Genomic DNA, 27,052 nt, shown 5'->3' on the forward strand with positions numbered 1-27,052 from the left:
ATGTTTGTTTTCCTGTAGAAGCCTACCCACCAGCCTGCCCCAGTGGTCTCATAGTTGAGACTGGAAACCCCATGGGCCCGGAGGCTTCAGGAACTGCTAGCAGGCCACCAGCTTTCACCTCTGTCTTGCCCCTGCCTGAGGAAGCTCCTTCGTCATACTCTGGTTGTGGGAAGAATCTTCTGGTCTCCAGGTAGGAAGCTGCTTACCTCTCACCTCCAATATGTCAGACCTTCTCCCCAGGCACACCCTAGACCCCCCTCTTGTCCTTTCTGTTGGCCTTTCTAGATCTCTGTCTTCCCCCCTCCTCTTTCTGGGCCTCCCTCTGCGCTCGGCTCGCAGTTCGTTCCTTTAGAACTTTTGTTTTCTCTCCTCTCAGCCTCCTGCTTGCCTCTGCCTAGCCTCAGCCAAAGGCTGGCTAGGGGCCTCCACCCTCCTTCCCACCCTCCCCGATTTAGGGGAGCGGCCCAGGCCGGGACTGAAGTAGATAACCTGCTGTGGGATGGGTGGGCAGGAGGGAGCGATGCGGGGGTGTCAGACACCTGAGAACGTGAGGCCCGCCCTGAGAGATGTTAATCAGAAACAGGGGCCCCAGAGTCCGGAAGTCAGGAGAAAGGCTAGCAGTGGGAAAGGCTAGCAACTGAGCCAGTGGGGGGATGGGGAGGAGATGGGAGCTAGGGGGCAGGTCCGGGGCGGGGCAAGTCCGGGGCAGGGCCTTACCGGAGGGCTGATGGAACAGTTTCTCACATCCTCTCCTCTCAGGTCCACTGGTTTAGGGCGGCCCCAGGCACCCAAAGCTAGAAACGGCGGAGGGGAGAGGTGGGGAATTAGGGTCACTTGGAGACCAGTTAGCTTCTAGAGAGCACAGGTACTTGGTCCCCCAAATCGCACTCCCTATCCCGCCCTGGCCTTGGTCCTTTGAAACAAGCAGTGCTGTCCAACTCGGGGATAAAAATAATCACATTTCATGGGAAATTGGGTGGAATGGGACGGCACCCTGGGTCACAATCAAAGAAACCTGTTTCATCGACAAGTGATTGCCACTTTTGCAGGGGTTTTAGTGCTCATTAAATCAATTTTTCCCTTCTAATCTAATTGGGTCTTTTCAGGGTTTACTGAACTGTTGTGTGCAAATTAAATTTTTGTAATCAAATTTTCTTTGAAATGCTCTAGAGGATCTCGCTAAATAATCACCCCACCTTCATTTTACCCTTCTATAAATCTAATTTTATATATATTGGGTTTACTTAAGTTCAAGGCCCGCTTGTGCCATTTATTATCCTCCAAATCTCTGGCTCTCATTCCAGGCCCATTTTAAATACATAAAACAGTCAATCCCAGTCTGACATCGTCGCCTGGTGGAGAAAGGTAGGTTAGCATTTAAGGATCTTCTACTATGCGCCAGATGCTGAGCTCAGTAATTTATCTGTAGTATCTTTCTCTATACTTGCAACCAGCCTGTGAGCTGGGTATTACTGTCTATTTTCTACAGCGGAGGAAGCTGAAGCCCGGATAGGTTTGGTAACTCGTCCAAATTTTGCCGCAGTGAGTCAGTGGTAAGCAGGGATTTGAACCTGGGCCATCTGAGAACAAAAAGTTAACCACAGAAGGGTGGGGACACAGAAAGGACAGAGTATATGAAGTCTTAGTTTCCAATTTGGGCTCTGCCCCAAATTTGGTGTGACTTAAGGAGAGTCACCCGGTATTCACTGGGCAAACATTTCCTAAGTACCTACTGTGTGCCAGATCCTGGGCTAAGTCCTACCGTCTCGGGCTTTCCAGCCCCGAAAAACCAGTGGTCTCTGATAGTCCCTTCCCTCCAGCCCTGGCCTTTAGGGGGTGTCCTCAGAGGGTAATGGGGGCCTGGGTAGAGGGAGACACTATACTTTTATCTCCTGAGTGGATTGAGCTACAGACAGGAGGGCGGCTGGCATCTAACTCCATCAACCGCTTGCCCTGCTGTCTTGGTCTCCTAAACTCAAGGGGGAGATGAGACCCATGCTGTTGGTCTAAGAAAATGATCCCATTTCTGTAGGAATAGATTGTTGGCAAAATGGTATCGCTGAGATGCCAATATAAGAAGGAAGACTCAGCCAGCCTGGGTCCCTCTGGACACCCAGATTGTTGTTCTCTGAGGCAGGGGCTGTGGCTCCCAAGGGCAGGCTCTGCAGCTGTGTCTCTCTGTGTTTCCTGACACAGGGCCTGAACTTGGGGCAGTGCTCAGGAATTGGGTGCTGACTGAACGAGCGGGGTCTTGTGGACAGAAAGGGGAGGGAAGGGAGGCATCCCTAAGGCTGGGGATGGAGTACACGTGGAGAGCATTGAGCTGGGCATCGAGTTGTGACCAAAGAGGAAAACAGAGCACCAGAGTAGTGACCAAGACTGAACTTTAGGCTCTTTCAAGCCGCTTTACTTGGATTTGACTTTGTCTATGTCCATCCTGTCCTTGCTGGGTCTGCATCACCCAATTCTCAATAAGAATCTTGCTAAGCCCGTTTAGAGACAAGCCCCCACCCTTAATATCTGATCACCTTTGCTATCTGATCAAATTCCTCATCCTTCACCCTTCATATCTCTTCACCCTGGCCTGCCTCCAGCAAGAATCCTATAAAGTTGGCTCAGCAAGAACCCCCCACCCCTGATGTCTCCTCTTAGTAATTTTCTATCCACTGTCCCCCTCACTCTGTTTATTGGCTCCAAATCCTCAGCCATCTTGGCTGTATTCAGGGTTGAGCCCGATCTTTCTCCCTTGTTGCAATACCCTTATTGCAATAGCTTTGAATAAAGTCTGCCTCGCTCTTAACAAGTGCCAGAATCATCTTTTCTTTAACAGGCAGGAATGGAAAGGTGCCAAACCAGACTTGATGTGAGTCTGGAAGGCCCCAAGGACTGACCCCGGGGTTCTTCTTTCGCAAGACAGAGAGGAGGACCAGGAGAGAAAGAGAAAACCCTGGGCCCCCGCCCTTACTCCAACCCTTTCTGAGCCCAGAGGGGAGAGGCCAGAGCTGTTCTCCAGCTGGACCTGCCCTCCCAGTGTGGGAGGGTGGGACCAGGATGCACATACCACAGAAGAGGACAAGCCAGGGGCAGCAGCCCCAGCGAGCCCAGGCCATGGGGTCTCCAGATGCTGTTGCTGGCTGGATGGAGGGACGGGGGAGAAGGGGCAGGCTCTTTCCCTGGCCTCTTCCTCCAGGCCTTCCCAGGGCAGGAGCAGCCAGGGGATTGGGGCTGGCGACGGGGAGGAGGCGTCCGGCCGGTGGATGGAGAGTTCCCCTCTGGTCTCTTGCATCTGAGGACTCCGGGAGTCAGGAGTGGGGAGTACGGGTGGGTGGGGAAGATTGGGCTCTCTGAGCCCGCCCAGTGCAGAGTCCAAAGATCTCCTGGGCAGAGGAGCAGCAGCTGGTCTCAATCAGCCTGCTCCCCCCGCCCCCGCCGCCCCGTTAGCAGCTCGCCTCAGTCGTTCCTGATTACTGTCCCCCAGCAAGCTGTTTCCCATTAGCTCCCCCACCCCCCGGCTCTGGCTCCAAGATGAATGTTTATCCTTCCTCCTCCTCTGAGCTGGCCTATCTCAAACAAAGCCAGTGTCCTCTCTCCCTAGTGTTTGGGAAGCCCCACTGCACCCCTCGGGGAAGTTGGTTACAGCTGGAGAGCTACTTTCTTCAGTTGGGGTTCGTCCCTTCAGGAGAGCCCACTCTGTAAAAAGTGCCGCCAGCCACTGGCAGAACTGCCCTTCTCCTGGGATGGCGGGGACAGTGGGGTCCCACTCACTATTCAGCCATTGGAGCCATTCTTGGAACCATTCCTGTGTGGGAGGGAGTGAAGGCCTTGTTTGGAGGGATCAGAGGATGTCACTGAAGAGAGAAAAAGACTCAAAAAGGGGAGTTCGGGGGCTCCCAGAAGACACATTTGGTGAACTGGACATGACCTTTCTGTCATAGCTTCTAGAACAAGGCTTTGGTTCCCCCGAAGTAAGGATCACTCCTAACCAGCATGAGTCCCTACAGGGGAAGTGGGGAACACAGGCCCAGCCTCGTCTCCACACCTGTGGCCTCAGTGGGCAACCGGCACCTAGAAAGCTCCCAGGAAATGCCCTCTAGAATGTGTGGCCAGAAAGCAATACTTCCAAGAGACAGACAGACCCAAAGGACAGGTGCTTGCTTACCTAGTCTAGAAGGCCCCAGAGGTAAACTTTTGATTTTATTTTTAATGTATTTATACTCTGCTTACATCCACAAGTTTAAGATGGCTTTCAAATCATCCATTCAAATACAATAAAATAGACTCATTGAGAAGAGCAAAAGGGGGTCTTCATGGGACTCGCTGAAGAAGGGGAATTAAAATGAGTGAGGAGGTTCAGTGAACTCCACCTCCAGGAGTAAAGGCAGAGGGCAGAGCCAATGGCCCCAGAGGATAGATTAGCCAGGGATGAGGACTGTGAGAACCTTGAGTGGCTCTAGGACCCCTGACCCCCTTCTGTCTTTTCCCTGTCCCCCACCCCGTATTCCAGGACTGGGAATGACATGATTCCTAGAGACCAGAGGACGGGGGACTTGTCCCCACAAAGGCCCTTTCCTCCCCTGTGCACTGTACTAGCCATCCTGAAGGGCAAGCAGGTAGACTTGACCATGCCATGCAGAGGAGGGACCCCCAAGACAGACTTTTAGGACAGACAGCCCCACCTTTCCCAGTGGAGCCAGACTTCTTTGAGTTTCCTACCTGTGAAATACAATAATAATAGGACTAACTTCTTAGCAGGGTGATGAGGACTAAATGAGTTCATCTTTGTGAAGCTCTCAGAACGTGCTTGGCATAAAGGGTCAATGAGATATGAGTGTTTGTGAAGTCAAATATGTAACTACAACAAAAACCGGTGTTGTCTGTACCTTGTTCTCTCTGCCCCTGGCATCCAGCACTGCTGAAATGGCAGTTAATATTATAGCAGAGATTAGCTGGGCGGAAGTGTCAACCCTGGAAGCAAATAAACCAAACAGGCCCCCTCCCCCCATCTTCTGGACTCTGCTCCAGGGATGGTCTTGGAGGCTACCGAGGCCAAACATAGTACTCAGCCCTGCGGTTCTGTCCCCAGTCTCCCTGTCTTGGCTCCGATGGCAGTGATGACCTCACCTGCTTTCACGCTCAGCTTATCTCATCTCAAAAGCAATGTCTTTACTCATCAGTTGGGGAAACTTGAACCCAAGTTTGCAAAAGGCGTGGAGTGGGAAGAAATGATTGAGAGTGGGGAGGGTGAATGACCAAGAGTCCTTGTATGGAAGTGGTTTAGAAACACCGTAGCGAAGTCCCTGGAGTCTCAGTGTGGCCCGCACGGGCAGCCTGCCTCCGTTGGTCTCACTCCAAGGCCCAGGCCTAGCTGAAAGCCCAAGTTCTGAAGGTGGAAACATTGTTTTGTCTCCCTCCTGTCCATGCCTCTCGTTTTGCACCCTGAGCTCCCCTCAGGCTGGTCACTCTGTCTTCTGACCTGGGTCTGCCCTCCCTGGGCGATGGTGTCTACCTAACTTCCAACAGAATGCACCTACCTGACCTGCATGTTTTCCCGCTTAGGGACAGAAGGTGTCCCAAGTCAAGGGCGGATCACAGGAATGACATGTTCCCTGCATGTGGCAGAAAATCCATGGAAAGCGACTGGTGTGTGGGGAGCCCTAGCACCGGGGCTTGGTCTGCTGTGGTTCCCTCTGGAAGAGTGGAACCAGAGGAAGGCCTGGGAAGGGAACTGAGAACCAGCAGGCCAGAGGAGCAGAGGACCTCCTGGCAGTCTTGGGGAGAGGCAGTAGGGTGACCACTGACAGGAGAGGCACAGAAGTGACACCACAGGCAGCAGTCATGGGCTGGGTGAGCAGGGAGCAGATTGGTGGTAATGACATCAACAGTAGGTTGAGAGAGCCTGGGACAGCCCCAGAGCTGCAGGAAGGTCAGAGACCCACGGGCGGGGTGCGGGAGTGGCTCTGAGCATGGCCAAGCACCCTGCTGGGGATATCTCAAGATACTACTGAGGATGAAACCTTCGAAGGGGAGTTCCATGGTTACAAAGGTGGGAAGGAGAGTTCAAACCTAACAGCTGATATGACCTCGGAGGCTGAGAGACTGGGTGCCCTTGGCCAGGTGGACATAGCCCCTTCCCAGCCTTCCATCAGGCTTGTCAGCCATGCTGGGCGACAAGTGGTGTCCTTACCTGCAGAAGAGGAGACCGGCTGGAGAAGAATAGTGGCTTAGCCCAGGTTCCAGCTGATCGGTGGCAGGGCATGTTAGAGCCCTTGTTCCCTCCACTGAGCTTCCTCGATGCTCCCGTCTGAGGTTCCTCCACGGCTCCCAGTCCTCAGGACAGAATTCAGTCTCTCCGGTTCGTTGGCCATGGCCTTCCTCCCTGAAACATCCCATCGCCCATCTCTCCTCAGGCACATTTTCTCCATCCATCAGAGTCTAGTTCAAAAGTCACCTCATTCACCATATCCTGACCTCCACCTCAAATTCCTCCCTCCATAATGGGGGTTCCCATAACATTTTGTTTGAACCCCTATTTAAAAAGCTTTGTGTTGGGCTGCCTGGTTGGCTCAGTTGGTTGAGCCACTGCCTTTGGCTCAGGTCATGATCCTGAGATCCTGAGATTAAGCCCCACATTGAGCCCTCCATCAGGGTCCTAGTTCTGGGGGGAGTCTGCTTCTCCCTCCCCCTTTATCCCTCTCCCCACTCATGTGCAAGCTCTCTCTTAAATAAATAAATAAAATCTTAAGAAAAAAAAGCTTTGTGTTAGCCCTTTGCTTTCTTGATTCTGCCCTTCTAGGTCACCCGTCCCTGAGGGGCAAGAGCCTGCTTTTATAAATTACTGGATGTACCAAAGCATCCGGGACAGAGTCCGGCGAAGAGTGGGCTCAATAAAAGTTTGGTGACTTGATGACAAACAATCAACCCCAATAATGTGTGGTCTAGCCTCCCATCCTGAACCCAAAAGGAATGCCCTTGAACCCCCAGAAGGCTGCCACAGTGCTGTGGGTGGCCCTTCTATCACATATGCCCTGTTTGTTTGTTTTTTTTAAGATTTTATTTATTCATTTAAGAGAGAGAGAGAGACAGAGAGACAGAGAGAACACAAGCAGAGAGAGGCAGAGGGAAAAGCAGACTCCCCACTGAGCTGGAAGACCCCAATGTGGAGCTCGATCCCAGGACCTGGAAATCATGACCTGAGCCAAAGGCAGATGCATAACCATCTGAGCCACCCAGACGCTCCCAAATATGCCCAGTTTTGACAAAAGGGCAGCACTGCCTGAGTTGTGTGTGTGTGTGCGCGTGCATGTGTATAAATATGGGGGCTGACCCAGAGGGTGGAGGCATGAGTCAGTTTCATAGAAGCGGGTCTTTGCTGTGATGAGACCCAGAACCTCACCCCCCAGCCAGCCAGGCAGCAGGAAGGGGGTTTATCAGCAGGAAAGGGTTTATCCCCTCAGAGCGAGGGTTGGGCTTTCCCTCTGCTGTGATTAGAGGATGCAGCGGGCAGCTCCCTTCCAGCAGGAGGCTCCTTCTCCTCATGAAATAAGTTGGTGGTTATGGTCCAAGAACTTTGTTAGTGAGGTACAGTGCACCTGGCTGGAGCCCTTGTGAGCCAGTTAGCTTGGTTCAGTTTTGTGGGCACAGACTGAGTCACATCCTGAGCCCTGGCTGCGTGCTAAGCTCAGTAAGTCATGGTACAAGCCTATGCTGCCCCCCTCAGAGGCCTTGCACTACATGTGGTCAGAGCACCAGTGTGGCTCTCCAAGGTTCCAGTCAACTCCATGTAAGCCTCTCTTTGGGGTCCTTGGGCATTGTCCCAACTATCTCTCTTTGGTAACCTGATCCCTTTCAAGTTCTCTGTCAGCTTATGCCTTTCTCCTCACTGTGTCCGTGCCAACCACACGGCCCTTCTGTCAGTCTCGAATACTTGACATGCCCTGTCTAGCCACAGGGCCTTTGCTTGTTCTTTTTTCACCACCTGGAATGCCCTTCCTTCCTCTCTTGCCCTGTGAACTCCTTCTCCTTCAAGTCTCACCTCAAGTATCACTTCATCCGGAAAGCTTGCCCTGACCCCCTTGGTAGGTCGAATTTCCCTGTTAGTCCTCTTTGTCACAGTTCCCACCATCTGCCTCCCAACACTTCCCCAGACATGGAGAGGATCATGGCTCATGGCTGTCTCTCCCCCTCACATCTGCTGTTACTCTGGGTGACAGCAAGGTTCCTTTCAACAATCTAACTGATTAAAAAAAAAATCAAACTACCTGATGTCCTGGTTCTTTAAGTTCAAGCCCCTCCACTCAAAGTCTTTTTCCTCCACTTCTCTTCAACTTTCCACACCAGAAGCAGCACCTTGGGCTTTGTCATTGCTTGGGATTGCCGTCCACTGATCTAGTGAACTCCAGCTTCCCATTCTCTGGCCACATCCTCTTATACTTCTGTCAATAGTCCTCTCTCCCTTACTCTTATTATACCTGCTTTTTTACCTCAGCAAAATTTCCTGTTACTTACTGTATCCTACCTACCACTTACCTTACTCCATCCATTTATCAGCATTCCCAGTCTCACTTCCCTCCCTATTTGGTCCAGGTAACATAACCCATCACCTCAACTTCCCTTTTAATAGCATATTTAACTTTTCTGTACCTCTGTCCTTCCACTACATCCATCCTGCCAATCTCCGTCTTCAAGTAAAGCACAGGGCCTTTGCACACTCTGGTCCCACTAATAGGAATGCTTTTTTCCAGGTATCGACATGGCTCACTTTACTTCCTCAGACCTCTATTCAAATGTTACCTCTACAGAAAGACCTTCCCTGATCTTATTTGAACAGTGCCTCTGTCATTCTTTATCCTCTTACTCTGCTTTATTTACCTTCCGACCATTAACCTGACAATATATTATTATCTGTTTGCCTATTTTTGTCCATCTCTCTCACTAATAAGCAAGTTCCATGAAAGTTGGGGCTATTTATTTTGTTCTCTGCTGTATCCCAGAGCCTAGAAACATGGCTTGGCACTTAGTAGGCACTTATAAATATTTGTTGAATGAATGAATAAACCCCAGGGCATTTGAACTATCTGTCTTCTTCATAGGAGAAAATATCACACCTCTGTGGGGGTGGAGTCACTCCAGATTCATGGTGCCCCATGATGCTACCTGGCAATCCTTTTACTTGTCCTGGGTCAGCTCCCTTTCCTGCTGCTATTGTAGGTGATTCTAGGCTTTTATCCTGGTCCTCAGACCCCTAACCTGCCTGCATTCCATGACGGATGGACCTTCTGGTTGTTTCTGACTTGCATTATTTCAAACAAGTGCACTAAAAATCATTGCACACCTAGAAAGATTTCTATAGGAGCTATGTCTAGAAGTAGAAAGTATGCTTTTCTCATGTCAGTAGATTTTGCCAAACTGCCATCCAAGAAAAGCTATACCAGGTCACACTCATACTAACAGGGTATGAAAATAACTGTTTCTACAACCTAATCAACACAGATATCATTAATTTAAAAAACTTTTTTCAAATTTGATGGGTGAAAATTGGTTTCTCGTTGCTTTATTTGTATTTACCCTATTGTTACTAAAGGATGACTATGTTTCCGTATGTTTTATTTGTCTTTTATTTTTTCATCTCTGAATACCTGTTCCTTTTCTTGGTCCATTTTCCTGTTGGGTTGTTTGTCTTTCTTATTGATATAAAAAGATGTTCATATATTTTACGTATTCCTCTCTTATATGCTTAACTAATTACAATGATTTATATACTACAAGTATTTTCTCCCTTTTAGCTTTGTCTTTTAAAAACTTAGTTTTTTATGTAGTAAAAAAAAATCTATCAAGATATTATTTTATGATTTCTAGGATTTGTGATCTATTTGAAAAGGAAATATCTGATTTATTTTAGAGAGTTTGTGATTTGTGTGTGTGTGTGTGAGTGAGTGAGAGAGAGAGAGAAAGAGTGCATGTATATTTAGCTGTATTTCATCTGGAATTTATATTTGGATCTGGTAAGAAGTACAGATCCAAAGGTATTTTGGGTTTCTTTTTCTAATTTGGACAACAAATTGTCCCAACATCACTATTGACTAATATAGCTTTCTCACTGATTTATAATGCCTACACGGGACTGTACTAGACTCTATTCAATAGATTTATTTGTGCTAACATCACACTATTTTAATTATTATAGTCTGTGTTTTGTTTTGAGAGCTGATAGTGCAAGTCTTCTTTCCCCTTCACAAGTACTTCTATTTCAGGGTGTCTGGGTGGCTCAGTCGGTTGAGCATCCAGCTCTTGGTTTTGGCTCAGGTCATGGTCTCAGGGTTATGAGATCGAGCCCCACCTTGGGCTTCGTGTTGAGCCTGCTTCAAGATTTTCTCTCTTTCTTTCTCTCTCTCTCTGACCCTCCCTGCTCTTTCTCTTAAAAAAAAAAGTTCTCTAGTCATGTTCTAGAAATAAAGAAATGGTAAAAAACAAACAAACAAACCCAAACCCAAACCAAACAAACAAACACCCAAATATTTCTTTGTCATAATTGCAGTTTCTTCTTTAGGTGATCTCAATATCAGCTCCTCAAGTTGGACAAAATTCTGTTATCAATTCAAGTTGAGGTTGCATTAATGCATGAATTAATCTGGAGAGAATGTCTATCTTTATAAGACTGGGCCTTTTTATTCTGGAACATACCATGTCTCTTAATTGATTCAGGTATTTTATGCCCTTCTCTCAAGTTTTCCATCTTCACCCTCACCCACTGTGGCCAGATTTCAGCCCCTATGACTCCACCACAGGTGTTCTTGTTAGACTCAGCAATGACCTTTGAGGTGTTCTCCCCTTGGGTGTGGGGGACCATGCCTACTCTCTTTGAAGTTGGGTGGATTTTTGTGGCTGTTTTGACCAATAACATATGGTGAAAGTGACACCATGTGGCTTCTGCGGCTAGATCAGAAAAGTTGGTACAGCTCCTGCCTCGTTTGCTGAAATACTCCTTTGTCTTAAAAAAAAATGAGGTGAAATTTACATAACATAAAATCAGTCATTTTAAAGTGAACAATTCAATGGCATTTAGTATATTCACAGTGTTCAGCAACCACCGCCCCTGTGTAGTTCCAGAACATTTCCATCATTCCACAATGAAACCCCATAATAATTTCCTCCCCCTTCTCCCTGCCTCTGGCAGCTACTAACTTACCTTCTGTCTCTGTAGAATTACCTATTCTAGACATTTCAGAATAGGTGGAATCATCCACTATGTGACCTTTCATTTCTGGCTTCTTTCACCCAGCACAATGTCTTCAAGGTTCATCCATGTTTCAGTATTTCATTCTTTTTATGGTTCAATCATATGCCTTTGTATGGATATATCACAATTTGTTCATCCATTCATCCACTGACTGAAATTTGAGCTGTTTCCCCCGTTTGGCCATTGTGAAGACTGCTGCTATGAACATTCATGTATGAGTTTTTGTTTTAACACCTGTTTTCAATTCTTTGGAGTATATACCTAGAAGTGGAATTGTTGGGTCATAGGGTACTTCTCTGTTTAACTTTTTGAAGAATCACCGAGCCATTTTCCACACCATTCTACATTCCTAGCAGCAATATTACAAGGGCTTCAATTTCTCTACAGTCTTGCTAATGCTTGTTATTTTCCTTTTTTTTTTTAAAAGATAACCGCACTAATAGGTATGAAGTAGTATCTCATGATTATGATTTGCATTTTCCAAAAGATTTTCATGCCCTTTTTGGTCATTTGTATATTTTCTTTGGAAAAATGTTTATTCAAATCCCTTCCCATTTTAAAATTGGTTGATTGTTGTTGATTTGTGAGAGTTATTTATATATCCTGGACACTAGGCCTTTATCAGAGACATGGTTTGCAAATATCTTCTCCCTAGGTTATTTGTTCACTTTCATGATAATGCCTTTTGATGAACAAAAGTTTATCATTTTGATGAAATCCAATTTATCTATATTTTCGTTCTTTTGTTGCTCGGTTTTTGGTGTCATATCTGACTCCTTTGCCAAATCCAAGGTCATGAAGATTTACCTCCATGCTCTCTTCTAAGGGTTTTATAATTTTTTTGTCTTATATTTAGGACATTGATTCATTTTGAGTTAATTTTTGTATAATGACCTGAGAACCCTTGTAAGAAATCAATTGGCCATAAGTGCTAGGGTTTATTTCTGGACTCTGTTCTATTCCATTGGCTATTCTGTCTGTCTTTATTCCAGTACCACACTGCTTTGGTTACTGTAGCTTTGTAGTATGTTTTGAAACCAGAAAGTGTGCGTCCTACAACTTTATTCTTTTCCAAGAGTGTTTTGGCTGTCAACCCCCCTTGTAATTTCACATGAATCTGATACTCAGCTTCCTCTTCTGCACAGAAAGGTTATTGGAATTTTGATAGGAATCGCATTTGAATTTTTTTTTTAAAGATTTCATTTATTTGTTTGACAGACAGAGATCACAAGTTTGCAGAGAGGCAGGCAGAGAGACAGGGGGAAGCAGGCTCCCCACAGAGCAGAAAGCCCGATGCGGGGCTCGATCCCAGGACTCTAGGATCATGACCTGCGTGCGCTGAAGGCAGAGGCTTTAACCCACTGAGCCACCCAGGTGCCCCCGCATTTGAATTTTTAACTCACTTTGGACAATACTGTCATCTTCACAATATTAAATCGTCCCGTCCATGAGAAAAAGATGTCTTTCCAAGGACTTCCTTCATTTGTTTTGGTAAGCCATGTCTTGTACTTTTCAGTATACAATTCCTTGATTATGTATTCATTGATACAGATCTTTTCTTTTGCATGATATTATAAATGAAATTGTTCTGTTAAGTTCTTTAGGACTTGTTTGTTGTTGTCATATGGAAACATGTGGTCCTCATTTTCAAAGTCGTCAGCTGCCATGTAAGCAGTGCATGTACCCTGAGACCTCCAGGCTACCAGGAGGCTCAAAGTAGCCCATTCGAGGGGCACTTTGGAGAGGCCCTGAGACCATATGAAGAGAGAGAGAGATGCTCAGGCAGCTCCCAGCTGCTCCAGCTACCTCTCTCCCCATAGTGTTCCAGTTCTGGCCACTCTGACTTACTACCCTGAGCCAAACTGCTTAGCACCCCAAATTCCTAACCCATAGAAACAATGAGAGATAAAGGGAAAATACACTGATTTTTGTTGTTTGAAGCCAACAAGTTTTAAGGTGATGATTTTTTTTTAACATAGTAGTAAATAAACAGAACAATCTTCTAATGACAAATCTAAGGGACCATTTTGAGAGCACTAGACTCTCTGTGGTAGATGATCTGGTAGAACTGTTCCCTCCTTGAAACTTTCTCTTTCATTGACTTCCTGGATAGTTCTTCCTGTTTTTTTTTTTTTTTCCTTCTATCCATGGCTGTTGCTTCTTAGTCCCCTACCTACACTTCTTTTCTTCTACCTTCCCCTCAAATATTGATAATCTGGCCTCGGTCCTCTTTTTTTCTCTTGCATCTCACTCTCCCTGGAAGATCTCCCATCTACGAGGTGATGCTAGCCTGGACCTCTTTCCCGAGCCCTCAAGTTGTAGCACGAATTGCCCACTGACCACCTCCACCTGGATATCTCATGTTCACCGTGGCCAAAATGGATCTCTTCATTTTCTCCACAGCTCATCACATTCCTCACCCAATCGTCTCCAATGTCCCCATCTCAGTGACTGGCATCCCTATCCACCCAGCTGTCCAAGCCAGAATCCTGAGACTTATTTCAGACCCTTCCCACTCTCCGGCCTTCACATGCAATGATCGCTGTATTTTGTCATATCCACCTCATAACTACCTCTAAAGATCATTTGTGGGTGTCTTCCACACCTGCATTCCCCCCTAATCAACGCAAATGCACACACAGTCTTTCCAGTTCAGTTCCACCATACCTAGGCCACAGCTGGTGTGGTCACGAGTTTGGAGCTGTTGGCTTCGCTGATGAAGAATGAGCTGCTCAAGCCAGCCAGATCTCTCTAACTCCAGAGGCCGTGTCTTCACCACCGGCCACAGTGCGGGGGACTAGTTTTGGAAGAGGAGAACGGAGGCAGACAAACCAGCCGGGGACAACTATCACATCTCTGCCACTCACTAGCTCTGTGACCTTAGGTAAGACATTCACTTCTCTGAGTCTCATTTCATCTGTAAGATAAGAATAATTTGCAAGGCCATTGCCAGGATTCGGTGAGATAATGCAGGTGCAACACTTAGCATAGTGCCCTGCACACAGCAGATGCTCCATAAATGACTGGGGGCTGTTGAAGAAGGAAACTGAGACTGGCTGGCTCTGGAAACTCACCTTCTTTGCTGAAGATGACAGCTCCACACTCAGGGACCACGTCTGTTGTGGCTTCGTTATGTTGGGTCCGAATAGGGCCGACTGTGTGTATGTTTGTATTGATTAGGGGAGAATGTGAGTGGTGAGAAGACACTGCATTTTCTCCCTGAGGTCAGGGAGGCAGAATGGGGCTGCAGAAATTGGGAGGTGCGCGGAAGGGAGCGGACTTACCCTACCTGGAGCCAGCATATCTGGATCCAGACAGCAGAGGGCAGCAGAGCTTGATGTGACTGCAGGGCCCTGGGTTGGTGTAGGGGTGGGGGAGGTGGGGAAGAGAAACCTAAAGGAAGAACTTAGGGTCCTAATTCCAAATGCAGGGTGGGCTAGAGAAGCTGTCCAGAGTAGAGGAGTACTCTTGGGCTTTCTCTCCCTTGGGGCCTGGGATGAAGATGATTATGGAAGTAGGGTGGCTTGGGAGGGGCAGAAGGGGCTAGAATTTAGGGGTGATTGGTGACTGAGTTGCTATATTTATAAAGAAAACACACCTATCCTAGTCTTGTGTGTGTTTGGACCTTCTCTCTTTTTTGGAGTCCCACTGTCCTTCTAAGGGCAGAATTATCCACTGGGGACCCTAGAGTGTATACACTTCGTTCGGTGTGTTAGATGATGAATTTGTAGTACAGGTGAGGAACATGTCTCTAAGGTCCAGATGAGAAAAGCCTCAGGCTCAGGAAGAATCTAAGGCCCAGGAGAGGAGAAATGACTAGTCTAAGGTCATATAGGCAGTATTCAAAGTAAAATCAATACTTACCAAAACCTTACGGGTACTGCTGAACACATTACATACATTACCCCACTCAGTCCTCACAATAACCTTACGAGGCCGAACTGGATGTTGTATCATCACATTTTACAGTGAGGAAACGGCAGTTCAGAAAGGCTAAGCCACTTGTCCAAGGTACACGAGGGTATAAACCCAGCCTGACTCCAGCTCCTATGCTATTAACAGCTGTATTCTCTGCTACTAAACAAGAGCCAGGATTAGGTCTTTAGACTACCAAATCAGGTTTTTTTTTTTTTTTTTTAATCTTTACCGTACATTGTATTGGATGGAAACACAGTTTCGGTAAGTCAAATCCTGGTCCCAAATTATATATAAGAGCAAGGCAGCTTGCTACTTCAAATGGATTCTCAGTTAATTCTCTTTAAGGTAAATACCCCCATTAAGAAAAGACCTCCTCTTACTCATAATTGACCTGATTTGGGGTGTTCCTGTCTTGTGTGAACTATGTGGGGGATGTGTGGTTGGTGAGTTTCCCACAGAACATTCATGCCTATCTGTGTTCTGCTTTGGGGGTCATCTTTCCCAGCCTGCTCTGGCTCTCTTCTGCGCTGTCTTCCTACCCCAGTGTCACTTTCTACACCAGTGACACTAGCCTGTCAGTGTAGGTCCAGGGACAGTGAAAGAAAGTTAAGGCAATGAGATTTTGAGAGTAGTTCTCTATTTTGTTTTCCTTGCACTAGTGCTTGTTGGGGACCGAACAACTATTCTTACTCTTATTCAGTGCTTGCACCTACTATGTGCCAAACACTGTGCTCGATCCTGGCAGACACAGGGATGAACAAGGTATGCACAGTCCTCGTCTTCATGGAATTTTGAGTCCAGAAGGAAATTGCATTGATTGTAAATCATTGCCTCTCAGTTGTCCCTTGATGCGTTCTCCTGTCTTCTCCATCCCTGTTACTTTAGCTTGAGCTCTCACCATCTGTCCCTTCCTTGGGTCACTGCAGCTGATCTGCCAGTCTCTGCCTCCTCCCAACCCCCCACCACAGCCTGCACAGAGCAGGCAGCAGCAGACAGACTCCACCTTTGAAAACATCCCTTTCAACATATCACATCCTTCCCCTGCTCAACCTGCTCAAAATCCTTCAATGACTCTCCATTTCCTGTCAAATGCGGTCCAAATTCCTTTGCCATCTGGCTAGAGCCAAGCAGTTCCGTGAGCCCATCCTGCACTGTCTTCCCCTCCCCACACACTTCTCTCTCACCTGTCCCCCTGCTCTAGGAAGGAGGGTCTTCCTACTGTTCCCACACACTGCCATCTCATTCCTAACCTGTACTTCAGATCCATCTGCTCATGTCCTACCTGTCCTGCAGAAGATCCAACTAGAATTACCACCTCCTGACGGAAGCTTTCCAGTAAAGACTGCCCCCTTCCTCTGCTCTTCCTCCCTGTAATCGTGGGCCCAAATCCTGGCTGGTGTGAGGATCAAACAAGAGGCCATCATGGGCAAATGCTTTGTATCTCGTAATGAGGTTGTCTTCATATCTTCTCATATCTACCATTTACTACCATATCTACCATTACTATCTCTGCCAGATAGTGGGAATCAATGGTTTACAGACATGGAATCCTCATAACACTCTATGGTATAAATAGTATCTAATATTAGACCCATCATTCAGATGAAGAACTGAGGCTCAGAGAAGTTAGATATCTGGCTCAAGATCACACTTACAGGTAGGTCCATCTGGGGAGCATGTGCTCTTTCAGGAGATGGGGTCGTTGGACTGAGCTTAGTTGAATCTCAATTCTGCCTTTTTTTTTTTTTTTAATTAAGCTCCCTGTAGTTCACCTCTACATGGTCATTGAGGGTTTTTTTTACACTTGAGTTTTAAAAGTCCCATTGATGTATCTCCTGGTCGTGACTCTCTGTTTTTATTTTGTCATTTCTTCTTGTCGTAAGCCACTTCTAACCTTTTGGGAAATGAGATGAAGTGCACTTCTCCTACCTTCCCTCCGAGTGTGCAAGAGAGAAGTGGGCACCAATGCTGGACAAGCACCACCTAACCCTGAGCTCTGTGAGGCCTTGAGGAAAAAGGCAATCCAAGTCAGAAGCCAAAAACCAATTCTTTCTGTGAAATAGAAGAGAGCAGAGTCTGTGCCAGGTCCTCTAGCGAAATGCCAAGCTGTGGCATGGACTCTATTTCCTGCCATGGTTTTATTTTTATTTTTAAAGAGCCATCAGGTGGTAACAGATGATTCATGCTTTACTTACTCTTCTTGTTTATTTCCCTTCCGCGACCTTCAGATTTTTTTCCCCGTAATGTTTGTTCCGGGTTTTGACAAAACACTGAGGTACTAGACTTGCCTTGGTAACCTTTTTTTTTTTTTTTTTGGTCTAATGTCTTTTTAGCGAAAAAAAAAAATGAAAGGAAGTGACAGTATTCCAAAACCATCTTTTATTCCATCAGTAGACAGATTGCACCTGCTACATCTAAGGTCACTCTCCGATCGTTTCCTTTTTCAGTAAAACCTAACTCAGAAGACACTCATGAGTACCACAAGTAGGCTTGGATCCTACCTGGCCCTACTTAGCCCACTTTTGGCAGAAAAAGCCATCTGAATAAATGGACTCCTTGCACTCACAGAATTTCCATACTCTAGGCAGCAAATTTTGTCACTCCTTTGGAAGCACCATTTGCATAAAATTGATTGATGCTGGAAATTATTTTTTTTTTTTCATTAAGGCAAATCTTGATTAGGCTACAATTTGTTAGCCTACTTGGAGCAACTGTGAATTATTCAAAGCAACAAAGCTTCATTTCTTTAGAAGTAACCTACAATACAAATGGTTCGCTAATTTGAAGGGCTACCTCCATTAGTTTGAGTAAGTGAGGTTGGACTATATTCAGTAAGAATTTATTGATTTCTGTCATCATTCAAATCATTCTCCCTAGGCAAGCATTCTTTTAAACAGCCCCAGCACTCTAGGAAGACTGGAACAGTGGGCTTTCCCTCGGAGCCAAAAATGTGCTGGCCCCTCACCTGTCCTTAAGTTGGAAACTTAGTCTTAGGGATCCTTTTGCACTGATATATGCACATGCTTGCAGTCTGTCTTCTGTGGTTAAAAAACATGGGCTGAAAGTTCATGGTCAGGAGATGGCTGGACTGGAGGATTGTTTCTGTGTGATGCAGTCCAAGTCGCTTTCTCTCTCTAGGTTTCAGTTGCCTCATCCTACAATCTCATACTGAGCCCGCGAAGAAGGATAAGGACAGTCAGAGGCCAGGGTCAGGGCTCCGACTGGGAATGAAGAACTTTCTAATCCTGACTGCCTTGCCTGCTTATAGGTAGCCCTGTGTTCTGCCCATTGAGCTAAAGACACAAGACACTACACAACTAGAGAAGGCTAGAATTATAATACAAAGACATTGAGGAAGGTGGGGGAAAGATACCGGATAATTCATATTCCCTGCACAGTACTTAGTCACTTTCTGTAAAGAAGGCAGGAAGGAGAAGTTTGCTCCCGCAGTCACTGATGTAACGAGACATTCTCAGATTCCGAATAGATATTTGGAAGGGGTATCTTTCCTTGCTGTGAGTTTTTCTCTGGGAGACTCCGGCCATGGCACGCGGCTGAGTATGCTTCCGTGAAGTGTCTCTTCTTTCCCTATACCAAGGGTGGGGAGGAAAGGAGATGGGTTGGGCCACCTTGGCCATGTTTGAGTTACCAAATGACAATAGAATTCCTGCTTAGAATGCTAGGGAAATGGGTTTCTCTGATCTCCTGGGAGGAATTGTAATCACAAGATTTGAAAAGCCCAGGGAATCTGTAACTGAAGGCTGTCTTTCATTTGGGACAGGAAGAGACAGACACGGAGGGTGAGACTGATAAGTATAAGGGCGTGAAGCACCACTTCCCCCTGCAGGATGCTGGAGCTGGCCTAGAGGAGAGGAGGTGGGGGGGGGGCTGGGGAAATCTACCCTACTTGATCTAAAGGCTTGCAACCACCTTCTGAGGTCATTATCATTATTATCACTGTGTTACAAGTGAGGAAACTGAGGCACACCGAGAGAGAGAGAGAGATCACATGGCTAGTGAATTGCAGAGCTGCAATTTGAACCCCAGACTGTCTGACGTCGGAGCCTCCCGTTATGGTTATTTGGAAATACACCTGGAGTAGCAGGGAGAGATGGCGAAGAAGAGGTGAGGGTTATGGTAACATGGCTTCTCAAGGGTCCTGAGGTGGCCTCAGTGCCAATGGGTAGCTTAGTGCAGTGGTTAAGACCATACATCAGAGGTTCAACAGTGTAAGTCAACAGTCTGGGTTCAAATCCCAGATCTACGATTTCTTGACTGTGTGTCCTTGGGCCAGTTACTTGACCTTTCCATGTACCTACTTTGTAGGGTTCTGTGAAGGTTGAATAAATCAATGCAAGAGGATGTTTGCTACCACCCAACATTCAGTGAATGCTACGTACTTATTTAATGTCTAGCGTAGCGACAAAGCGCCCGAGTGGTAGGTCTGTGGTCACCTGAGAGCTCTGTGAGCCTCAGTTCCTTCTTGAAACCTGCTTGGGGGTTCCCGTGAGACATTGAGGTGATGCCTAAAGAGAAGAGCACACAGTGAGTACTCGATTCCCACTATTACATCAGCCCCGTGCAACTAGCCCCAGGGTAGAGTCCACATTCTCCTGCTGGCCTAGGATTTAGGAGTTCAGACGTTAAATGAGTGGATAATTGGCAAGGGATGGGGAACACCTTGTGTTTGTTGTGCAAGGAATTCCATTTTTAATGCACGTGACCTTAGGTCCTGCTGACAGCTAAGAGTGAAAGAGGCCATGACCTCAGATATCACTGGGCCCAGGTTGGGGACCTCAAGAATCCAAGCTCTGCAAGGTGGTATCACTGATGAGGAAGAACTCAGCGTCCAGAGCCAGACCTGCTTGGGTCCAATCCCAACTCTAGTACATATTTATGAGACCTTAGGCAAGGCATTTTGTCCCTCCATACCTCAGTTTCCCCACATGGGAAATGAAGATCATAGTTGTACCTTCTTCACAGTGATGTTATTGGGATTAAGCGTGTGAACACATGTGGAGAGCTCAGAATATTGCCTGGCACGTAAGATGATTGTTGTTGATTTATTTCCAGAGAAACCAGGAAGATAAATGAAAAAATGAAGGAAAACTGTGGCACTCCTCCCCACCCTCTCCCCTTCCCCACCGGCTGGAAGACGCTCCCGTCCAAATGGGAAATTGAAGCTAAAATAGCACAATAAAGGAAAGGAAGCAGATGGGCTCCCACTCGCTGTCCTGAGGAATGTGCTGACTGTTCAGGAACAGGCCTTTGGCAGTCACTTAACACAATCACGAAGCAAAAGGACATGATCAAGTCTGTCATCAGGGTCAGTGCCAATTTATTCAAGAAAGTGGCGAGGCTGGAAAAGAGGATGTGGGGAACGGGAGGCCTCATACATTCCTGGAGCTAGTTCACAAAATCCCCGGGGCGGCGGTGCCAGGTGATTATGGTGGAGAAGCATCTGCCTTCCCCCCTTCGTCCTTTCCAATGTCCTCAAACGAGCAGCCTTGACCAGAGGCCGGGACTGGGAACTTTGAGCCCGCCATGAGAGGAGGATTGGTGCCCTGCTTGGGGGCAGCGGGGTCCAGGAGGGGCTCTAGTGCTTCCTTTATTCAATTTGGCAAACTTGTAACAACTGCCTTCTCTGCCAGGCAGTGGGCTAGGAGCCATGGGGGATGCTGGGAAGAGTGGTGCAGGTAAGGTCTTTGCCCTGGAAGAAATCCAAGAGGATAGAAACTCTGAAGGGTCAGGGACCAAACTGCTACCCCTTTGCCAAGGAGTTTACATGGAAAAAAGAGAACGTCTGGAAAAGATAATGTTTAACATGAAATAACCTCTATTGGTGGAATTAGCGGGGGTGTTATTTCCTGGGGGGTAGAGTGACCTGACAGACTGTAAATTCATTAAAGGAAAGGGTTCGGCCTCTGTCTGTCCCTTGACCAGTCACTAGCATGGTTTTACTCTTAAAGAGACTTACAGGCAGGACATTTAGAACTCGGTCCTACCAGCTCTGACTGAGAGCTCGGTGCCAGGCTCGATGCCACGTGCTTGCCCATGCTTGAATGTCACAGAAAATATATCTGAGGGAGATCAACGTAAATATTGAATGATTTGGCATGAATCATAGAGAGGCCTGCAGCTGTAATATGGCCCAGTGGTCCTCACGGTGTGGTCTCTGGACAAGTAACATCAACTTCTTAGAAATGTAGTTTCTCAGCCCCATTCCACATGCACAAAATCAGAAACCCCGGTTGGGGGGGTGCCCAACAATGTGGCCTTCCAGGGCATGCTGGCGCAGGCTCAAGACAGGACCAGTGTCCTAATTGGGTGATCTCTAAAACCCTTTAAAGTGGAATCAGAGGGAGGTGAACCATGAGAAACCCTGAACTCTAGGACACAAACTGAGGGTGGCTGGAGGAGAGGGGGTGGGGGAATGGGGGAACTGGGTGACGGGCATGAAGGAGGGCCCGTGACGGGATGAGCCCTGGGTGTGATATGAAACTGAGGAATCACTGAAATTAACCTCTGAAACTAATAATATGCTATATGTTAATTCATTGAATTTAATTTAAAAAAAAAACCTTAACATAGTGATCTGAGGTGCCATGAAGGTTCTGGGGAGACCTCTGGGGAGTAAGGGGCTTGAGCAGCTCTGTTTTCATCTGCCTCACATGCTGAGCTGCCACCTCAGATCTTGTTTCAAGAAAGTGCTCCAGACCGACAAAGTTTGGAAACTATAACTTCGTTCTCCCTCTCCTGCCTCATCACCAATACAGACGGGGACACTGAAGCCCAGAAAGGGGAAGTCTCCAGGAAGCAAGGATGGACTAGAAGCCAGGCCTCCGAACTTTTGGCCCAGGATGATCTGAGGCATCTCGGCCGGCCCCCACATGAGAGAAGAAACAGGAAGACGAACCTTTGAGCTATATTTTATGAAGATCCTGGGGGCAGTCTGCTTTTCTTTCTAGTTATGCCAGGAAAGGCTTTTAAGGTCCTTAGAAGTAGCCCTTCTGGTTTCCTCTCTCCTCCTATGACCCAGGACTTGTAGCCCCAGACCACCTCCCAGCCAGCCTGACTCCCCCTACCAACCACCAGCATTCATTTCAAGGTGGAACATCATGGGGGTCCGCCTGAACTCCCAGCCTCTGCCTCCATTCCCCAGCCTGGCTGCTCGTGCCAGCCTGATGTCTGAGGCTTTGCCCAAATCTACAGCACCCTGGTCTCCATCCTTTACCCAACGCCACCCCAGGCCCTGCTCTTGCATTGGTATCACACTTTCCCAGCCCCCAATGCCTGCCAAGCCTATGGCTCCAGCAGGCGGCTCACAAGGCACGGGACTAAAGTCTGTACCACCCACTGCCAATTCTGCCTAAGGCCCAAAGTCTCAGCTAGCCCGACTTCCCTGACTGCTGCCTATGGTGTCTCAGATGCCCGGTATCACCTTTGACCTCAGATTTGAGCTGCTGCCAACCTCTTGTTGTTGTTTTCCCCAGGGCAACAGCACTCAGTCCAGCCATCTCCACGTGGTGGGGAAAATGCAGCGGCTTCTCTGGGAGCCAAATGACAGCGCTGAGGCTAGTGGGGGGTCTCCAGAGGCTGAGCCTACGTGAGCAAAGTCAGGGCGACTGTGGTGTGGCGTGTGAGTCAGCTGCTTGGCTCTTCACTTGAGGGTGGGGGGGAGGAGACAGGCAGAGACAGAGAGAGAGAGAGAGAGAGAGAGCGCACGTGCACACACAGGGGAAGAGGTAAATTCTGGAGAGAACAGAGCGAAGGAAAAGAAAATGAAAACATGACCACTAAAAGGCTAACGTTTGCAGGCCAAGCCAGCTCGTCTTGAATGTCACGCAAAGAACGAAAGAGTGTGTGAAACCCTAGCCAGGCGCCCCCCTGTCTGACATCTTGGCCTCCGTGGACTGACAAAGCGGGAAGTTCACGGCTGGTGGAAGCTAGCAGTGCGAGGGAAGTAGTCGGGCCTCCGCAGTCAGATGGACATTCACCTCCGGGCTCTGCCACTCACTAGAGAGTCAAACGTATGTGAGGGACTTCACCTTGAAATTTGGTTCCCTCAGCTCCAAAAGAGGAATGGCAGTATCAGGTTGAGCCATATGAAAATGCTATTTGGTAAGTTAATAAGGTGGAATATCGCCAATTTGATATTGGCTCAACCCAATGGCATCTTTCTCCCAGAGCTCTTGTGCAGATTAAATGAGGTAATATAAAAAAAGCGTCAGCCCCTGACATGTAACAAGGACCCACTAAAGGATAGATGATGATGACAGTGATGACAGTGGGTATCTAACGAATGTCGGTCATCTCATAAATACAGGTCCTGGACCAAAATGCCACTGACTTCATCTGAGGGGTTAAATACAGGTCCTGGACTCAAAAATGTCACTGACTTCATCTGAGGGGTTAAAATGGACCCTTGGCCAAATATCCCTCCTCTTTGGACTGGGTCAGTTTGTAAAATTTCTTGCTTAGGGGCACCTGAGCGGCTCAGTGGGTTAAAGCCTCTGCCTTCGGCTCAGGTCATGGTCCCAGGGTCCTGGGATCGAGCCCCAAATTGGGCTCTCTGCTCAGCAGGGAGTCTGCTTCCCCCACCTTCTGCCTGCCTCTCTGCCCACTTGTGATCTCTGTCTATCAAATAAATAAATAAAAATCTTTTTAAAAAATGTCTTGCTTATAGGTCACTCTTTGCGGTGAAGACACTCTCCCCAAAAGCCTCCCATTAAAGAGTCACAAAAGGGAACAGATTCAATCACTGGCTCATTGACCCACTCAACCATTCAGCAGCTGGCATTGAGAGTCTGTTGTGTGAGAGGCTCTGTGCTAGGTGCTGGGTTGCAGAAGGTATGGTCTGTGCCCTGGAGGGATTTGCAATTTGGTATAGGGAAAAGCCCAAGCCAGGTGCTGAAAGCCCATTGTTGATAAGTGTCACAGTTGTAAAAACTGTGTCCCAAGGCTCGTGGGGGGTACGGGGGAGGGATCATCTAGCTTTGTTTGGGTTTAGGGAAGTCTCCACAGAAAAAAGTGACATGCCTGATGGACCTTGAAAGAATTCTTTGGATGGAGGAAACACAGCTTCTAGTAGAACATTTCAAGCAGGGGCAATCTGATATATAGAGACACAAAATTGCAAAGCCAAATGATTGGGATCAGTCAAAGTTCAGTGACAGAGACTGGTCTGAAGTTCAGTGCGTCTGCAGTATGGAGCAGGAAAAGGAGTATCAGGAGCTGAGGCTGATGGGTAGGTCAGGACGGGGTTAGGAAAAGCATTGTGTGCCAGCCTAAGGGGCTTGGACATGATCCTATAGGTAAATGAGAACCAACAGATAAGGGTTTCCCAGAGTATCCAGACAAAAAACAACCTGATTTTATCTGAAGTGGATCCTGGGAATCTGAGATAGAAGGATTTTTTTTATTGTTAGTAATTATTCTCAGCTTTATTGAGGTATAATTTACATACAATAAAGTAGACCTATTGTTAAGTGTATAGTTCAATGAGTTTTGACAAATACGTATACTTAGGTAATAAGTACCAGCTTCAGACTGGGCAAATGGAGCTCCTGCCCTCTGGCCTACACCTCAGTGTGTGTGTGTGGGGGGTGTCCTGTGCTTTGTAACACCTCCCTTAAAATTGTCAAAGTTAGGGGTACCTGGGTGGCTCGGTGGGTTGGGCCTCTGCCTTCGGCTTGGGTCATGATCTCAAGGTCCTGGGATTGAGCCCCACATCAGGTTCTCCGCTTGGCGGGGAGCCTGCTTCTCCCTCTCTCTCTGCCTGCCTCTCTGCCTACTTGTAATCTCTCTCTCTCTCTGTCAAATAAATAAATAAAATCTTTTTAAAAAATTGTCGAAGTTCCCCTTTAGTTCCTGGGAGCAGCCAGGGCCAGCAATATCATCTGAGTGGGCTGCCCATTGTACAGGGTGGGTCCCAGCTTGACATGGGGACATAATCAATGTTTCTTCTCTTCAAGACGCTCTTTGAGTCTCTAGACTCCTCCCCCACTGTGCTTGGGGCACACCAGGTGTTCCAAATAACTCTAGGACTCTCACCTTTGGGACTCCTGATTGGTACTTAGTTCCAAGAGGGCAGTGTGGCAATGCAGTATTTCTCTGACACAAATGCATGAGATTGGGTCACTAGAATGATACTGGCACACTGATTTTGGATGATTTAAATAGTGCCTATAGACAGGAGCTACCTAAAATGCACTTTCTCAGGTTCTGAGCCCTACAAATGGCTGCGTATATAAGACCACCCGTGCAATCAAGATTTACACCATGTGCATCATGGCAAAAAGTGATCTTGAAGAATAGCCAATTTTACTCCTACTCCCCAACCTTGACTACTACCTTCTTGCTTTCTTTTACTATTAGGTCAGTTTTACCTATTCAAGAATTTCAAATAAATAGAATATTATAGTATCTCACCTTCTATGTCCAGTTTCTCTTAATTAGCATAATGCTTTTGAGGCTCTCCATTTTGTAGTATATTCCTTTTTATTGTAACATACCATAGTATATGTTACATATTGATACAAACTTTACTGTGTATTGATATACAATATTGTATTAATATTAATTATATTATTATTGTATATTAATGTATTATGTATTACAATTGTATTAATTGTATTAATATACCATTGTATAATATACATTGTATTAATTGTATTACTATACCATTGGTCCATTAAATGGATATACCACAATTTGTTTATCTATTCATGCATTTCTGGACACCGGGGCTATTTCTAGTTTGGGGTTTTTATAAATAAAACTTCTCTGAATATTTTTGCACAAAGTTTTTGTGGGCATATGTTTTCATTTCTCGTGGGTAAAAATACCTAGGAGTGGAATGACTGGGCCCAAACTTTGGCTTATATTTAATTTTATGAGAAACTAGGCTTGATTTCCACAATGATTGTACCATTTTATACTTCCATCCACAATGTAAAAGAGTTCCTATTGCTTCATATCTACTTGGTCTTGTTATTTTTAAAATTTCAGCTATTCTTGTGGGTGTGTACTAGTATCTCATGATAGTTTAAATTTGCATGTCACTAATGATGTTGAGCATCTTTTCATGTGTTTAGTAGCCATTTGTTATGTCATCCTTTGTGAAGTGTTCATTCTTTGGGTATAATTTACAGATGATAAAATGCACCCATTAAAAGTGTGCAATTCAATGAGTTCAGTCTTTTCAAAGCACCAGCTTTTGGTTTCACTTATTTTCTCTTTCTCTCTCTCTCTTTTCTATTTCATTGATTTCTGCTCTTACATTTATTATTCCCTTCCTTATGCTTACTTTGGGCTTACTTTGCTCTTTTTTTCCCTAGCTTCATAAATTTGAACCTGAGTCATTGATCTGAGTCCATTCTTTTCTAATACAGATATTAAGTGCTGTAAGCTTTCCCCTAAGTACTGCTTTAGAGGTATCACGCAAATGCTGATATGTTTTTGCTTTGTCGCATTTAAAAATACTTGCCAAATTCTTTTTTTAAATTTAATTTTATTTTTTCAGTGTTCCAAGATTCATTGTTTATATACCACACCCAGTGCTCCATGCAATACATGCCCTCTTTAATATCCACCACCAGGCTCACCTATCCCCCCAAATCTTTTTATTCATTTGAGAGAGAGTGAGCTTGAGTGAAGGGACAGTCATAGGGAGAAGCAGACTTCCCCCTAAGCAGGGAGCTGGACTTGGGTCTCGATCCCAAGATCCCGAGATCCCAAGATCATGACCTGAACTGAAGGCAGATGCTAAACCAACTGGGCCACCCAGGCAACACTTTCCAATTCCCTTTCGATTTATTCTTTGACCCATGGCTTCTTTAGAAGTGTGACATTTCATTTCCAAATATTTAAGGGTTTTCCAACATCTTTTTGTTATTG

General features: G+C 46.5%; 1 protein-coding gene and 1 long non-coding RNA gene across 2 annotated transcripts in view; one reads left to right on the forward strand and one right to left on the reverse strand.

Annotated features, from left to right (window-relative positions):
* The window catches only part of XPNPEP2 (X-prolyl aminopeptidase 2), a 26,521-nt gene extending 23,253 nt beyond the window's left edge, over nucleotides 1-3,268 (reverse strand). The window contains exons 1-2 of the mRNA XM_082717750.1: nucleotides 3,062-3,268; nucleotides 718-794 (exon numbers count right to left, since the gene is read on the reverse strand). Of these exons, the coding sequence (XP_082573876.1) occupies nucleotides 718-794; nucleotides 3,062-3,110 (126 nt within the window). The 5' untranslated portion in view covers nucleotides 3,111-3,268. The remainder of the gene's footprint in view (nucleotides 1-717; nucleotides 795-3,061) is intronic.
* LOC309856484 overlaps nucleotides 1-23,826 on the forward strand; it is a 24,546-nt gene extending 720 nt beyond the window's left edge. Inside the window, exons 2-4 of the long non-coding RNA XR_014307225.1 lie at nucleotides 19-190; nucleotides 1,305-1,365; nucleotides 20,228-23,826. This is a non-coding gene — a long non-coding RNA (uncharacterized lncRNA). The remainder of the gene's footprint in view (nucleotides 1-18; nucleotides 191-1,304; nucleotides 1,366-20,227) is intronic.
* Nucleotides 23,827-27,052: the final 3,226 nt, after the last annotated feature.

This window comes from Mustela nivalis (assembly GCF_964662115.1).
Source record: "Mustela nivalis genome assembly, chromosome: X".
NCBI classification, from domain to species: Eukaryota; Metazoa; Chordata; class Mammalia; order Carnivora; family Mustelidae; genus Mustela; species Mustela nivalis.